Raw genomic sequence first — 18029 nt, forward strand, 5'->3', positions numbered from 1 at the left:
TTCTATTTGCCTGAACAGTAAAGGAGAGCAGTGCCCACAGGGCTACCCAGAGCCTTTTTCATATCTTTAACTTCATACAGAAGACTTTTCATTAACTACAGAGTATTATATAGCACAGCCAAGCCTTATGATGCACCTTGCATTCTTTATAATAACAGTTTGATTTGAGACACAATAGTTTGTTTCAATTATTATGCAAAGCGAGGAAAAGATTTCCTCACCCAATTAAATTTGCAGGTTCCTGAGAAAGAACATTCAGGAATGCTTCAACCTAAAAAAATATGCAAAACAGATGGAGATAATATACATGATCTCTTTAAAAAATAGGTGCGCACTTAAATCCAGAACAAAAAAACATATTTTAATTTGAGACAACTCAGCAGAGCTTAACTAGCTTGAAATAGAACTTGGAAGAAATTATAGGAATAGGTCTTTTCAGAATAAATAAACATTTTCTGTGGCATTAGTAATGGAAATCCCTTACAATGGGGACACCCATTGTAAGAACAACTATCTGGAAATAAACAGATGAAGCCAGTGAGTTATCATGGTAAGCCAAGGCAGCCTCTCATTATTTACTAGAAACTTAGAGAAAAAACCAAACCACATTGAAAGGAAGCCACCACAGGCCCACCTGGGTTAGTTTAGAGGACGTTCTGTTGGACTGAGAAGAGGATGTAACAAATAATTTTCTTATTGTGGCTTTTAATGTTGGCTGCTGTTCCAGGGAAGGATGGATTAAATACCACGGCTGCTTGGTTGGACGTCAGATTAAAAGCTCTGTGATGACCTTTCATTCCCAGTGGGGTGTTTTAGTTGGGTTTTCTTTTTTTTTAAAAAGCTTATTAACTACATTAGGTCCTTCAGAACATTACCCTGAATAAAAATGGTTTCAAATGTAAGAGAAAAAAAATAGGATAGGAAACAAATATGTCAACAGAAGTTTGGGCTACAAATTCAATTGACAAATCTCCCAGATGTGAACCCTATGGACAACCAAGGGGAGTCCTCAGTCCTGCTGTGACAGACCTGGCGCCCCTAAAAGAACCAAACACCAAGTCCATGCACCACAATATTAAGACATTTCACATGAAAATAAGATTCTGCAACTTAATGAATACACACAACCAATTTTTTCTCAAAACCTCATGGGCTCTGGAATACGATTCAGTATTTCCAACTTTCAACTAAGGAGGTGACCAAGGGAAAAGACCAGTCCTGATCTGCAGCTTCTAAAAGGAATCAGGAAATACAGGGTGGGAAATGAATGCCCTTACCTACTGAAATTTAAAAGAAAAAAAAAACAAACCAACCCTAGGGTAGTTTCTTTTTTGTGTTAAATTCCCATCACCTTCCCTAGAGCAGGAGAAGTTCAAGTGTGAGAGTCTAGGAGTTTTCTCCCATAAAACTGAGACAAGGCTGGCTAAAAAGATTTTTCTTATCACAGTCCTCTCTCCCAAGACATTTCCATGGGAAAAAAACGCCACATTAATTCTCACTGTAATAATATACATGTAAAAAATATATTATTAAAGGAGATTCCAGGCACTGGTTCCCAGCGTTGCACCCCCAGCTGCTGGTCACTGAGACACAGCACGGGCCACATCAGCCCTTCACACTCTTCCCCTCAACTATAAATGCAGTAAATTTCTCCTTATCCCTTTCTGCTCTTTCAATTAACCTGATTATAGAATTAATCTGTGGCATTTCTCTGCTGCAGTGCAAAGAACTCGAGCTGTGGGCAGCCTCCCTGGGGATCCATCACCAGCAGCACACTCTGCCGAGCCTTTTATCTGGACAAAAGCTTAGTTTTCATCAAGCTCTAGGTGAGAAAGTTCTTGAAGATCACTCAGTTTGTGTTAGCACTCTTGAAACAAATAGAACATGATTTACTGCAAACAGCATTCTTTTTCTAAAAGATGTATTTTTAGTCTGCAAGACTAAACTTCAGGTAAGATCCTGTAAATACTGTCTGTGACATCACTAAATTAGGATTCCTTTACAATAGGGATACCCACTTGGTATCCCTATTATAGTCTACAAGACTCAAAATACACTAAATATTCCAACACTTGTAGATTATTTTAGCCTACGAGATTAAAACAGTACCAGTTGGAGTCCCAAAAGGTTTCAAGTAGTTGGAGTTAAATTGTAGATCTCAGAAAAGGATGCTCAGAAGGATTCAGCAAAGCACTTCTTGCAGCAGGAGGCTGGATTAGTCTTGCCAGCAGGTTCAGCCTATTTCCATGAAACTCAATGGTTTGAATATCACAAAAGTAATAATAATAAAACATCAACATCTAGATGTGGAATATCACCCCATACAAAACACCAGACACTTTGAAGAGGGAAGAAAAACTTTGCAGTCACAAAGTGATTTACTTAAAATATTTTAAAGCTTTGTTTTCAGGAGCTTTCAAAATTAGAACTTCCACTGTAAAGTTCATGGACTGCAATGAAACAAAAGCTTTAGCACAGCCTTCCTTGGGGCTGCAATTTCATTTTAAACCCCAAATTTCTTAACTTTCCAGCATCTTAGAGTATGACAGCCAGTGATCACCATCTCATACAAAGTACTTAAGGGAAAGTTGATATACCAGCTGCAGTGTAAAGACACCAAGGCTTAGGTAGAACTCCACCTAACAAGTTCACAATCCACCTGAATGACTCCAGGTATTTTTTAAAGAAAGCACTTGAGAACTCACAAACTAAAGAAGATTGAATCTTCTTTTTAAATCATTCATCCTACCAGAGGTACATTACCTGTTCCACTCCCCTACAATTACGAGTGCCACATGCTGCAATTAATTTTCAAACCCCACCTACTTCAAAAGGCCTTTTAACAAAGAATAATACTCACTGCCATAATCTCATTTACGAGTTCCTAATTTTAGGAGGACACTGACAATTTTAGACTCTTGTATTTACCTCACCTGTACAAACATTTTATCTGTATTATGATAACTACTGCACACATGTGGCTTTTTAAAGGAACTCTCCCATCCATCTTATGGACATGCCCTAAGCAAAGCCCAAGAAAACAAAGGGCAAACACTTGCCATGAAAATGGCAACTCAAGGGGTAAGACCACAGCAACCTAAATCAAATCACCCCACAGCCATTCCTTCAAGAAATCCCCCTCCACTCCCAGTGCTGTTCCCAGATTTATCCCATGCCAGCTGTCGAACAAGGCAGAACACCACAAAATGAAGCCAGAGAGCAGGTAGAACATTCCTTGAATCGATTTCAAAAAGAAAAGTGGAATTACTGGAATATTCTCTGAAAAGCAAGGGAAGCATGTGAACTTCTATTTTCACTTCCCTACCTAAGGTTAAGGAGAAGTCCATCCCCTGAACCACCAGCTCTCTGGCTATGTTGTAAAAATACACATGCTTGCAAATATGCTGATTTTGCACTGTGTTTTCCTCTGTGGGGATTCCAGCTCCCATCCAGGCTCACACACTCCCGTATCGTCTCCACAGTTAGAGTGTTGCTTTTGACATCTCTCATCAATTAAAAAAAATTGTGTGCTCACTTTAACCATGCAAGATTCTCTCAAGACCTGCCACCATCCACATCACTCCACTACCAGCAGTGCTTTTTAAAGCAGGTAAATTTGCATGGTAATTTAGGGCAATCTAAGAATAAAAGCTGCTGCTCTGGGAATGTTATTACATTTCAAAATATGCTGCATGTTTAAAACAGACCAGATAAAGTGCTTATTGAAACATGCATAAATCTGGCTCAGGGGGGTTAAAACTTTGGGACACAAGCACCTTACAAACAGTATGCTGCCTTTTCAATTTCTTTTTTAAACTGAGCACCTTAAAACAGGCGAATAGGCTTTCATGACCAATTATTCCTCTGGCTGTCTTAGACCTCTGTGAGTAATCAACATTTCAGCACGTGGAAGATCTTCCAGTTAAACCAGTCCATCTGTTTTTCCACTAACACAATTAAACATTCTGCTGTGTCACAGACTACATATTATTCTGACCCTGAAATGTGTATCCTCTGAGAAAAATACACACAAAACTACTGGGAGATTGGTATCTTGCATCGACTTAATGAACTCACGAAGAGCAAGACTTCTTTTACAGGATAAATTTTTCCCTGTGAGAGTGGGGAGGCCCTGGCACAGGTTGCCCAGAGAAGCTGTGGTTGCCCCATCCCTGGAAGTGTCCAAGGCCAGGCTGAAGCAAGTTGGTGTAGTGGAAGGTGTCCCTGCCCATGGCAGGGGGTGGAATGAGATGAGCTTTAAGGTCCCTTCCAACCCAAACCACTGTGTAATTTTAATAGTAGGAAATCTCATCCCCTCCTGTTATTTCTAGCAGTTGTGAAAAACATATTCAAAGGTTAATTTTCAGCCTTTGTTCCTTCAGGAAAATAAGTTCCACAATACATTTAGTGAGTAAATCACAGTAGCAGCACACAGAAACAAAGCACCTTTCAATATTCAGGAAATTTGATATAAAAGGGAAAGAGAAATTCTCTAGTTGGCCCCACTGAACACAAAACTGCAGCAAAAGCCTGATCCTGGTAAAACTCACAGAAGAGCATTTTCAGAAATAACCAAACTGTCAGAGCAGTCTTACAGGGACTTCACAACCTTTTAGGCACCAAGGGCTCAAACTGCAAGAGGATTTCATTAGTTACCCTGCTGACAGAAATCCATTTGGAAACGTACCCTATACATTTTTTAAGGCACAAAGGTCACAGTTCATAAGACATTACATCATTCTCTCTTTTTGCACACAAAAATTAGCTTTGTGGAAAGGTTTTAATGGCTTTAATGACAGAAATCACAAACTACAATTTCACCTCTAAAAAGCAGAGATGATATTGAGATAAAGCATGCATAAAATGCACAATATATAAGCTTTATCAAAGCTTGTTTTTAAAAAAGGCATTTACAGCATGTGGGACTGTTAAGTCCATAAGTGCAGCATCAGAACTGGGGCACCAAAGCATCAACAAGGTGGTCAGAAAGTCCACAGGCATCAGTCATTACTAAAAATCAGAAACAACTATTGCTCAAAGGTTATAAACTGCTTTTGCATCTTGTCTCACTAGGTGCCACCCCATTTTCCTTTGTTTCTCTGCAAATTCTGATTTCCATCTCAGGCTCATCAGGATGATGTTCAGAGAGACCAGATGCTGTCCCAGCTGTCACTGACTGATGGTCTCAGGGCTGCACAAAGCAGCTGCCCAAGGAAACACCCTGCACGACTGGAAGGTTGTCAGGTGAAATGGCATCTCATCAGATTAATCATAGGAGATGATTTCATGTGATTATGAAGATGATCCTCCAAAGAAAAATAAGGGATGCGAAAAAAGGACAAGTGTATTTGTATATATCCTGTGGCAGTGCAGAAGGTGTTAAGAGCAGGACCATGTCCTTGTAACTTTTAGGGGAGTGGTGGAGGACAGGGAAGAAGAAGAATGAGAAGGAAAAAAGAATTTAAACTGCTTTTTAAAAGCCTATTGGGAAGTTTCATGAAGTAGCATCCATTTTTTTAATAAAGCCTCCCTAAAAAGGCAGTGAGGGTGGTGAGACCCTGGCACAGGTTGCCCAGAGAAGCTGTGGCTGCTCCATCCCTGGAAGTGTTCAAGAACAGGTTGGATGGGGCTTGGAGCAACCTGGTCCAGTGGAAGGTGTCCCTGCCCATGGCAGGGGATTGGAATGAGATGGTCTTTAAGGTTCTTTACAACCCAAACCCTTCTGCGATTCTAAAAATGCCAAAGGAACACAGAAAGGGGCTGATGAAGCACCCTGTAACCCTTCAGGTCCTGAGTTAGGAATGTGTGTATTTTCTGTGGTGTTCTGCTCAGGCAAAGCCAACTGCCCCAGACACAGACCCTGCAGTTTCCATCGTTCTCCATCAACATCTCCATGCTGGGAATTTCCCTCCCAACATGGAATGCACCCCCCCCAGCAACAGTTGTTATAAACAGGGTTGTTGTTCAGCAACATCCTCCCCTCAAAAAAAGGAAAGAAAATCCAGATAGTATTTGTGTGGCTAAAGTCAAACATCTTCCGTCCCCCGACTTGTGACAGTTGCTTTTGAACGCTCAGGCTCCATCATACCAAATATTCCATTTCACACAGAAAAGCCCCAAAACAATGCTGTATAGTGAAGCTTTCTTTGAAGCCCACAGGTGAGTGAACATGAGCTTGTTACCTTCTCGCTCAGATAACTCTAAATAAGTATACCCATACTTCAGTAAATGAAGCTATATTTAATGCTTCAGTGTTACTTAAGGGAAGAATTACTGTTTCTAATAGTTTTGCAGCTTCAGTGGTTAAAAACCTGTCATGTTGGATCCATCTACATGAACAGATACACATCCTGCTCACACACTTCTGAACTATTAACTGTTTCTCACGGTAAGGGATGTCAGCCTCTCACCCAAGCCTCCCATGTCAGCAGCCCCAGTGGGGATATAGTGTATTTATTTCATGGCAATGGAATAAATGGGAATGGGCTCTGGTACAGTGGTCAAGAGTGGGGACAGGAATTCAAGCAGTCAAGTCACAAAACCAAAACCCTCACAAAATAGCTGTCATCATTCCAGCGAATTAAAAAGATGCTTCACTTCCCTCTCCCAACCACAGATATTTGCTACGAGGTTTTTCTTTCTATACTTTGAAAAGAAGGCTTAATCCTCTTCCACAGACAGGGATTCAGAGGGTTGTCTATGGCCTAGAGGAAACCACAGCATGCCTTCATAGGAGTATCCTGTATCACGTGGGAATCTATCCAGTTGGCTTAATTTAACACGAGACTGTAAAAATAAGGCATAAAATTGACGTGGGTCCAAACGCACTCTCCTGACAGCCAGTTCTGTCAGCATAATGAAGGCTCCGTGCCTTTCCTCAAGGTGAGGCCTCAGCCTCTTGCACGCACCCCAAATGCCTCAGCTATGTGGCCCCCCTTGTGTATGAACACAGCTGGGACCCAGAAATGAACTCTTCAGCCACTCCTCAAAGAGCCACACCTACCACACCGAGAAAGAGCTGGGTGATGGCACCTACTCTCCTCTCACATGACACCTAGAAGAGGTATTGCCCATCTCCCCTCCCATGATGGTCATGCTGAGACTAAAGATCTGGCACAGGGGAGGTTCATTCCAAGCTCCCCTCACATCTGCAGGAATCACTGGAGCCTTTACCAAAGCCTCCAAACTACTGCAGCTGAGAGAACAGTGAGGAGCACACCTCCCACAGCTTCATGCCTCCAAGACAGGAAGGTCTTCCATTCTCTGGTAAGTGAATCCCAAGAGGAAACACTGGAGCCTGCTAGACAGACAGCAGTTTCACCACAGGTCTCACCTCCCTCCCAGGCATTCCTGTGGCTGAAGATGGAGCTGTTGGATGGAGCCTCCCCCACCAGCCCCTGCTCACTTGGCTCCCTGCTCTGAGCCAATACAGCCCTGTGCCTACCAGAAGGGTAAAGGGGGCACTGCCCTAGATGCCCAAGTTTATCTCTCACTGCCTGATGTTGGTCTAAGACCAGCCTTAAGGTCTTAAATGGAGACCCCAAAGTGAACTTTCTGTTTAAAGACCAAGGGATCACTGCTACTTGACACCCATGGGGCTCAGAGCTCCCAGCAGCCTAAAAGAATTCATAGTTCGAACTTGCTTTCCATAACTTTCATCCAATTCAGGAGACTGCCACACATCCAGGGATGAGCAGACTATCAGCAGAAGCTTTCCTCTTATTGTTTCTAAAGGTAAGTTACACAAAAATCCCCATTTGTTTCCTGGGAATGGTGCTACAAGAGCTTCCAACAGGACTCTTACAATACAAACAACTCCCAAATATCACATTATATTCCCCCTCTCACTCACCCCCCTCTGCCTGTGCTGGATGTTCCTGCAGATCACAGGCTTCAATTGGGCTGAACTGCCACAATGACTTTTTAAACTCATTAAGGCCAGTGAAAGATGTTACACAAGTTATCACAACTCATGCAAGAAAAAAAATAAAATGTTAGAAGCCTGGAGGGCACTGGGACTGCTGCTGCATCCCCAGAAGCACATGCAAAAACCCCAGAGAGGGAGAACACAACCCAAGAGAAAGGATCCCAGAAGGGATGTGAGCAGTCATTCTAGGTCACTCTTCCCAATTCCTTTGGTCCTGTATCTTGAGGCTTAACACAGGTGGTTGTGTATTTTTGCTATTTTTCTCTATGCACAGACAACATTAAGCACATGCAAACCATTCCATATTGGTCACGAGTGTGTTTGCCCAGGATGGGGCTTGGAGAAACGTGGTCTCATGGAAGGGGTGGAACAAGATGAGCTTTAAGGTCCCTTCCAACCCAAACCACCCTGTGATTCTATATTCTCATCCTCCTTTAGCAATCAAAGGCAATATAAGTGTTATTATAATAGAGAGAAAAGCAAGTCCATTTCATTAGTGTAATACTTGCTTTATTATCTAAACAACTCTCCAAAGATACACTGATATGAAAGAGAAACAAAACAAGTTCAGACGCACACAACCATGGCTGTTTTCCTTAATTAATCAGCAAAGCCTGGAACAAAACAAACCTATTCTGATAATATCTGGTAAATATCTACTCTTGTAAAACCGATTCCAATGTTTCAGCAGAGGCCTGCAGCAACGAGCTACATCCACTGGAAATTTTGAGATCCCCCCCCCCTTCCACAGGGTTCTACTTTACCAGCAGGATTGATTCTGCTCACTGAAGCACCACAGCTGGGTCAGCTCCAGCAGCACAATGGGGCACCTGAAATGCTGCTCTAACTGAAAAAAAAATCCACACAGCATCAGGAAAGGCAACGTGAAAAAGCTGCTTATTGTATAAAAATCTGGAATAAACACCATTTTAATCCTTCAAGCACGTGCTACTGAGAGAAAGGAACATCCATTTCGGAAGCAGACGGAGGCAGTGCCTGATTTATGCTGCTTCTGTAGAATCAATACTCAGCTCTCAATAGATGAGGTGACCAACTGTCATCTGTTCTTTTTAATAAAACCTTATTTTAGGGAATATAGACAAAAATTTTATTTAGCAAAAGAAAAAAAACCTTCTTCCATCTGTTCAGTCTGACTGGGTTTTAGGCAGTTCTAAGCACTTGAAGCACACTGACACTGGTCTTTGGAGAAGCCCTGTTAATTCAGGAATACACAGAACATCACATTACTGTGCTCAGTGCAGAACCACAGTTTACCAAAGCCCACACTTTGCTAAAAAGTTAATAGAAAAAATAAGATAGTTGCCCAAAACCACATAAATAGATAAAAAAAAAAAAAAGAAGGCAGTCAAGACAGCTGGACTACAGCAGGACTTTCAGAATCTAAAAAAGATTAATTTAGTATCCAACTACGGTACATTTTCCTCCCCTCCCCAGAAAAAAAGCATTAAAAAAAGACTCATATGTAACAAAAACATGCCCATTTCCTTTCAGGTTTTCATTGTCTTGGGAAAAAAAACCCTAGGAATCAAAGCCATTAAGTTTACTTATCTAACCAAAAATTACATTAAAACTCAAATTAACTTTAGTAAAGTGGTGCTGAGATTCATGATAGGATCAAATACCATTTCAAGTGTGTTTAACTTTCCTTTAAAAATGTCAAAATGAAGATCAGATTGAATTCATGAAGAATATCCAAGTAAGAACTCCCCAAGTGTTACTTGAGCCTGCCTTCTCCTATCTGTTGTCCTCAGAGTTTGTGAATAAGTGGCTTGTATCCCTCTGTAGCAAACAACTGAAGAACAGGTGGTATTAGGTCTTCAATTACTCCTTCCTTGATGGTTTAAATGAGATGTACATTCCCAGAATGTGGCATTTTATTTTACCCATTACTCCCACTGCATATTTAACCACTATATTACACACTCATGTTGTATTAGCACTATACACCAAAATTATTTTCCAGTGGGTGTAATAATAATTTTTGTTTAAAAAAAAGGTATTTTTGGGATGATGATGAACTGAAAAAACAAGTATGTAAGACCATTGAAGACCAAGAGGGAGCATCATCCAAAAAATAAAATTCAAGGTAAGTACAATTATGGGTTTACTTCAATTTCTTTCACAGAAAGAGTGGAAAGGACATCACCACCCCCCACCACCTGCACATCACACAAGAGTCACTCCAGAAAGTTTTCAAAGCACATTTATTGCCAGCTGATTTAAAACTTGGCCCAAGTTGACCAATCCCTGCAGACAACTGGCTGGGAAATAAGGAGCTTCCTAAGGCTTAGAGGTGTTCAAGTGACATGTGACAACTTGTGTCCACAACACAGGTGATGGCAGGAGACACGGGAGGACAAGCAGAATTGTGATCCTCTCCTTGCCCCAAATTCCCAGCGTCTTTTACATCTGCAAGGAGAGAGTCAGAAGAACCCCTCAGAAGCTATGCAGCTAATTTGGAATGGACAAAATTCCCAACAAGCATGCTGTTTGGGATAAGCATCGTGCTAGAAGGAGGTATGGACCTGATTCCTTTGGAGGACAATGAAATTTTAACTGGGGATATGGGAAGCTGCTTATGGTTTGCAGATTAGTCCACTCCAGAGCAGGGGACCAATCTAACACATGAAAGGGGCTCTATTTTGTAGTTTACATAGAAACTGGATTTATAAAGAGCTCTGAGTACTCTTGTACTGGCCCAGGCTCCTGGCAGAAGCAGCTGCAGCCAGGCAGTGCTGTGGAGAACAGGGCTGTGAGCTCTCCTGGCAGGAAGGCTGACTTCAAGTGTCTGAGAAGGCAGGAGGGCAGCAGGAAAGCAGGAAGTTGATTCCCCCCTTTCAGAGCTACATAGGAATAGAAAGGACCTGGATGAAGGTTGTGTTTACCTGACTTCTCAACCCCATGAGGAAAAACCCCCAAGCTGCCCTTCCTGGCCAAGCTGGGTTTCAGGCACATCAAAAATCAATCCTGGGATAAGCACCCACATTGTCTAACAGGCCAATGTCACTCCAGGGAAAGAGATACACTTCTAAACATAACTTCAATTTCACACACACGAACTTAAACATGAGGAAAACCAGTTCTGCCTCCATATGACCCTTTCAGATACTCTCCAGCTGCTATTTGCAACCCCCTGCTGTTCCAGTGCAATGCAGAGGTCTCTCCCAGCCCAGTGCCAAGTGTCACAGCTCGCGTGACACGCCTTTGGCTGCCCTTTCCTTATGCCTTCAGCCTGATCACACATCAGCACTTAGCTTATATTTATGTCTTCTGGCCAGGCAGACCCAGCCTAGAGCCTACTGCATGCACAGGTGAGTGTCCTGCTGCTGGCCATCAACAGCCATATCAGGGCAACTCTAAAAAAAAATTAACAAAAATCAAACTTCTCAGCACTCAAACCCACAGGTACCACTGCAGCAGGTTCTTGAGGCAACAGAGGTTTATCCCTACCTCCCTCCTCAACAATCCCTTCTCACCTGACCCTTACAGTAGGGCTTCTACCCTCCACCCACCCAGGAGCCACCCTTTCCAACCTCTGCAGCATCTCTAATCATTCAGATCATCAAAACCCCGATAAATCCAGTAGTCAACAACTGAATCGCTATTGCCACCCTTCTTTTAGGACATTGTTACCACTGCCTCTGAACTGCGAAATCCCTGTTACACCCTGACACAGGACAATTCCACCAGTGTAAACATGTTACACAGGTCAGGCTGCCTATCAAGTGCAAGTATCACCAAGGTGACAGCTTGCAACATCAACTTGTTCCACACCCCCATCAGCTGTGGATAAGAGATGACCAAAGGGACCAGAAATATCCTTTACACTGAAGTTCTGATTTTAAGTCATTTCCTCTTATGGTAAATGGACCCACACATTCAGTGTGAAGAACTTTGCCAGAATTAACAGAGCACACAACCTCCCTGTAGGCACAGTGTGCTCAAAGGCAAAAGAAAGGAGTCTTCTGCAATTCATAAGCAGAATGTGAAGCTTGACCCAGCTCTATTTCATTTACTGAATTTGAGAAGGAGTCTATTAATAGTTCACTCCCATATCCCTGTTCTGCTTCTCCATGCCAGGGCAGCAGCTCTGCTGACAAACAGCAGCGATACAGGCACACACTTCCACACTGACACTGTAAAGCACAGCTAAACCAATTGTTTCCATTTAGATAGAAGTCACAATCTCAAAAATTAACTGGAAACAGACAAAATTAGTCTCAGAGTTCACTGAATATGAGCAGACAGTAATATCAGATTCAAGCTTTCAGACACAGTCTCCTTCCCTCCTTTCTTCTCCCAAAACAATATTCTAAATTATTCTGTTAATTTACACTACAAAGTTTACCCAGCCAATAAATTACCAGCACAGATAGTAACTAGTTACTATTTCGACATCGGATGAATGCTGCCAGCCAGCAAGGACATTAACAAAAGACCAAATCCTAAAGTTCCTACCTTTTTCAGGAAGAAATCCCCTGGAATTTTGATACAGGGCAATAGGACATCCTCCCTCTTCCACATCATTAATCTTTCCAGCAGTGACCTGCCAGCTAAAGCAAAGTGCTGTCCATTTTACTGGCTCGCACTTTTAACCACGCTAACGTATCTGCTTACACAAAAACAGTGTAAGCCACAGTCCTTGGTCTCTTTAAATAACCATTTCACATCTTCTAAGTGAGCATAAGATGCAAGACACTGCATAAAAATTTAAGGAAAAAGTTATAGAGGGATCATAGCCTTCCCTCACAGCACACTTCGAAATAAATAGCTTTACCTCCCTTCCCCCACTCAAACTTGAAATCTTGCTTCAAGGAAATATTATCAGCCTTAGAAAGAAAAATTAGCAAATTCACTTAGGTCTAGAATCAATTATTTTAAATGCCCTTTTTATTCACCTTGCATTAAATCCAAGTCTAATCTCATCTTGTAATTCTAGACCATTCATGCCACATTAAAATCTGGCAGCTATCAGCCAACCTGGGTGAGCTTCTTGTGTAAGGGATAAAAACTGAGATCAAGAAAATTCATGTGATTCATATGCAGTAATAATATGGGAATAGATAATATAAGACATGTCCAGAAACACATCCACATTTAGGACTTAATTTTCAGTTAAGATACATGCCCTCCAAAAACCTGAAGCTCCTGAATAACTGAGTGACTCCAAACATACAACATACTTCCATGTTTTTTCCTTTAGTTCAGGCAGTTCGGAGAGACTGGCAGTGACATAAAAGGGAAGAAGTGCTATGAAACTATTAATTAAAACACTTATCTTTTAAAGTTAATTACGTTTTTTCCTACAAAACTATACCAGAACTACCAGAAGCCCACAGAAAAGCTGGGGGGGATGGTGGGAAGCAGGGGCTGGACATTGCCACCTCAGAGCAGCATGGCTATTCTTGAGGGTTTTACCATTATAGACCCTTGGTTTGGTGGCCACTGGAAAATGCTGGCAGAGCTATTCCAATATTCTGGATTTCTAATTTCAGCTATCTGGGTGGGGAAGGAGAACTGACCCCTGCTCATCTTTCATTCCTACACAGCTGCCCAAACACCTCCAACAGCCAACACATGAACTGAGCTCAGGCCCAGGGAGCACCGAAGGACCCCACACCTTGTCTCATGGAGCACCTGAACATAAAGTATCCTGAAGAAACCAGCATCCATCCAAGCATCCTATACCCTACCGATGTGTAGGGTGGAGAACAAGCCTAGGGCAACCAGTGAAAAAAGCCTGGCTTCCCTGTGGTGATCACCAGCAGGCATTTCCCACTTTCCTGCAACAGCAAGATGAGACAGCCCATCCTTTCCACAGTTTTCAACAAAGAAAATTAAAATTAAATACAGTCTCAGTATTCACAGTCCACGCAAGAACCATAAAGTAGAATGAGGTCTCTGCCTTTGATAGCACCAGGTCTGACTCTTTGCAGTTTCCCTACATATTCCCAAAGGGAAATAGGATGGGCATTTTGAAACCATTCATCTAACTAAAAGGAATATTTGGCTTGCCAGCAGCCGACTGGCAAAGCTTGTATTCCTTATTCATGACCCAACATTTTACTTAGGAGTGCAACACTGCAACACTGTTATGCTGAAGCCTCACCGCACAGCAATTGTACGCCACCAATTAAAATTAATTATAGCTGCTGAAAACCTTAGAATGCAAACCCTTCCAAAATGCAAGGGCACACTAATCCTGCTCTGGCACTTGAGCTTCAGGAAGGAACAATAACCTTCTTTTCTAGCTAGAATTCAGCTACAGTTTTCACCTCTTCAGACAGGTCTAAAGCCCAGATCGTTTGGTTAGCGCTTGGATCCTGCCCTAATCAGAGTCATGATTTCAGTTCTGAAGCCTAAAGCCACGTTTTCAATGAAATAAAGCCACTGAACAAGAATGGCTCACGAGGCCTTTGTACAGACGGACAAAGACAGACACACAGGCAACAGCACAACTGGGCTGAAAAACCGCTGAGCCAGGACAGGGGATTAATGCCTGTGTGGAACCTCAACACCGCTCGCTGTAACTCCCCAGCTCGATCCTAGCAAGCACAAGCGCATCTCCAGATGAAAAACGAAGTACAGGTTGTTGCAATTTTTCCACAAAAACGCTCTGGGCTGGGTTCTGACGGTGTGAGGCTGCAGAGGAAGGCATTTTGTCTCCAACAGCACAGTGCTGATATGATGGCTTCCACTCAGTCTTCTGCTACCTATAGCTGAACTTCTAATTTGTGCAGAGGAAGAGACAAACCGGGGCGTATCTGACTGGCACAGCTCACAAAAAAAAAGTTTAAAATGCCGTGAATAAAGGGAATTACTTGACAGCACCCTCTGAATGTTTTCCCTAAAATTCCCCTGCTGAATTGAGAGAGTATTCTACAAGTCAAAAAGCCGGAGACAACACAGCCATTCACAGCTTTGCCTCCTCCATGCAAACCCAGCCCAGAGGCACAGGCTTTAATCTCGTGGTCGTTAAAGGCTTTTGTCATTCAATGAGGCTTTCCCAACCCAGTGGCTTCAACACTCGCATACTATCTCACATTACCTGGCCTCTGGCATCTCCCCCAAACCTGCACACAGCACTGCTTAAGGAGACCCAGCAGCCCCCGCCTTCCTCTAAGGATTCACACCAATTTCTCTAAAGGAGTCAAACGACAGTTTTCTTTCCATAATTAGGGGCCTAAAATAAATCCTGTATTAAACTGAAAATATCTAGCACCTATCTGATTTAAGCTGAAGCACATATCATGGAGACTAATTGACATTGGAGAATTATACAGATTTCTTCTCATGCAGTCAGCTCAAGAATTCCTAAACAAGTGTAAATAGGAACAAGAAAGCCAATCACCAGGTGAGTAAGCTTCACAGTGCAGTTTTCCCTTTCCAGGCTCTTCCTTAGGTGTACATGACCCAGACACTGGCCTTTCCATGCAGTGTTCCCCAATACATTTGGCAGGCTTTGGCCGTTAAAGCTGTTCTGTTACAGAAAATATGTTGAAAATACACCTATGTCAATGCCCCCGCCAGAGCATCCTAAGATAGCCTGGCACCGTGCTGAATTCCGGATCCCTGCGATGGCTCTGCAGTGATGGGGCTGGGCTGGAGGGACTGACAGAGGAGCAGCACTGGACTCTTCCTACGGGTAACCTGCCCTCTGATAGCATCCCAGTCACCATCCCTCATGGATTTCAGGCTGCTGAAGTAGAAGCCTCACACACTCAGAATTCAGTTCCCAGCAAAGCCAGACAAAGCCCAGGCCTGCCCCAAGGCTCCCCTCCAGCAGCTCTCTTTTAAACCCCCTTGGCAATCCCTCAGGCTCTCCCCTTTCCCCACAAACCCTGCAGTGCCAGCCAGCCTGGGGGAGAGACGGGTTCAGCCCCTCTCACCAGCCCACCATACTTAGCCCGGCAATTGTCTCCCATTTTGCATCCCTGTCTAATAAAAGCCGGGAATGCACGGTTATGAAGACCGAGAAGTGTTCCCCATAATTCTTATTAAGGGAGCGGTGCTGCAGTGAATTATGATTATGTTGTGTAATGAAATCATCAGGGAACGTGGCTGCACATCTATCCCCAGCTATCCTAGGCAGCCAGGAGTGATTTACAAACAGATTGGGCCAACATTAAAAAATAAACAAACAATCGTGAGCTCAGACTTATTATATCACCTTATTTCCACGTTACTCTCAAACTCTTGTAGGCCATAAAGCTCAGTCACCCAGTGAGAATTTAAAGACCCCAAATTGTAACTATGATTTAAGCCTAGTTCCACCTAAATTACAAGGTAATTCAGACTGAAAATAAAAAAAAAATAAAAGTCTGTCCTAGGTTTTTCTCTTAAATCGGTCTCACTCAAATAGATGCCAATGAAAGTGAGGTAACAGACGCTAAAAGCTTCACAAGGAAAAAATTAAGCATTGTGCTGTGGTCATTTTTACAGAAGTAAGGATACAAAAATCACCAAAAATGGGGTAGCAGCAAAAGGCAAAAACCAGCAAGAGACAGTATCTAAGCCTTCATTCTCTTTAGATATTACAGGATGACTTTAAATATTACTGGATGATACAACTTCAATCTGAAGATCTAGAACTTTTATATAAAAAAATCTTCCTTTCTAGAGGTATTTGGACAGGTCTTCAACCTAACCAAAGCACTAGGCACATGATGCCTAAAAAAAGGCAAGCACTGGGGCCCTTTGGAAGGTTTGATTCACCAGAAGCTGCCAACACCGACAATTTCACGGCAGAGAAGAGGGCAGGTCGGGGCGGGGGGGGGAGCAGCTTCTCACCCTTTATGAAACCATAATGCATTTATATTTGTAGCAAAAGGGAATTTTGCTCATGAAAATGCACTGACGGCCGTTGTCATTTTAATGCAGAGCTGCTGCCCCGCGAAGGGGCAGGGGCAGGGGCCGGGCCGGGTAGCCCCGCTCCGTTCGGCCGCTTCCCACGGCCGGGGCCGCCACGCGTGACCTTCGCTGCGCCAGGCCGGGTCCAGCGCGGCATCCTCGGCGGCAGCAGCGCCGGGCCGAGCGGGTTAAGCGTGGGAGGAGTGTACATAAGGTGGTAGATCCCGAGCCAATAGGGATATGCGCTATAGTTAGACACTGGATCCTAAGCGATGGTGACCATAAAGGCTGCGCAGGGCTGAGCCGCTCTGGATGATACCGGCACGGTGCCCTTAGTTCCCGGCTTATAAGGCAGAAAAAAAAGCACAGGAGGATCAGCTGGGCTTACCTGCAGTTCACACCAAGCGACTTCCACCCACGTCTCCGTGTCCAGACCTTTATAGACCGTTTTGAAGGATCCCCGCCCGAGTTCAATATCAAACTTTAGGAACCTGCCATCCAGCGAGGTGGCAACGGCTTTCATGTCAGCCTCTTCCTCGGGCTCCTCTTTCTTAGCCTTGCCCTGGTCCTTGGCAGCATCCTGCGCCTCTCTCCGCTCCGCATCCTTGCCGGGCTCCTTCTGCTCCTCGGCGCTCGCGGCGCTGCCCGGGGCCGGCGCTGCCCGCGGCTCCCCGGGGGGCTCGGCCTCCCGGCCGGCCGCCTCCGCCGCCCCCTGCCCCGCCTTCGCCCGCTCCGCGATTATCCTTCTGGTTTTGGGGAGCAGGATGATTCTCCGCTGGTGCTCCGCCTCGGGCAGGTCGAACGCGGGCTCCTCCTGGTCCGAGTCCACCACGCTCCGCCGCAGGAACCGCTGGTGGACCAGCTTGGGGTCCCTGGAGCCGGGGCCGCGGGGCGGCGGGGTGGGGGCCCCGGGGGCTCCAAGGGCTCCCGGCACTGCAGAAGCGTCCGTGCCCGCGGCCGCCCCGCTCCCCCCGCCGCCGGGCCCATCCATGTTCACGCCGGTCTCCGCAGCCGGGGGAGCGCCGGGCTCGGCAGTCGCTGGAACCCCGCCACGGCCGCCGCCTCTGCCGCCCCGCCGAGGTGCCGCTCTGGCATCGCCCCCAGTTTCCATCCGGCCCGAGGTCTCAGCGCCCGCCGCCGCCCTGGCCCGGGGGAGTCACCGCGAGCCGCGCCCGCGCCGCCACCTGCGCGGGGGCGAGCGCAGCCCCGCGGCCCAGCCCGGCCCCCCCCC

The 18029-nt window shown here is 44.5% G+C and overlaps 1 protein-coding gene across 9 annotated transcripts in view; it reads right to left on the reverse strand.

The window, feature by feature from the left end:
• The window catches only part of WNK2 (WNK lysine deficient protein kinase 2), a 118802-nt gene extending 100854 nt beyond the window's left edge, over positions 1 to 17948 (reverse strand). For 4 of the 9 annotated variants that reach the window (XM_027702712.1, XM_027702711.1, XM_027702706.1 and 1 more), the window contains exon 1: positions 17187 to 17946. In XM_027702712.1, coding sequence (XP_027558513.1) covers positions 17187 to 17909 — 723 coding nt within the window. In that variant the 5' untranslated portion in view covers positions 17910 to 17946. Of the gene's footprint in view, positions 1 to 17186 lie in introns of all 9 variants that reach the window. The other 5 variants (XM_027702710.1, XM_027702709.1, XM_027702708.1 and 2 more) reach the window with 3 other exon arrangements.
• Between the last annotated feature and the right edge of the window lie 81 nt (positions 17949 to 18029).

This window comes from Neopelma chrysocephalum, unplaced genomic scaffold (genome assembly GCF_003984885.1).
Source record: "Neopelma chrysocephalum unplaced genomic scaffold, ASM398488v2 Primary Assembly neopelma1_194, whole genome shotgun sequence".
In the NCBI taxonomy this organism is placed as follows: domain Eukaryota; kingdom Metazoa; phylum Chordata; class Aves; order Passeriformes; family Pipridae; genus Neopelma; species Neopelma chrysocephalum.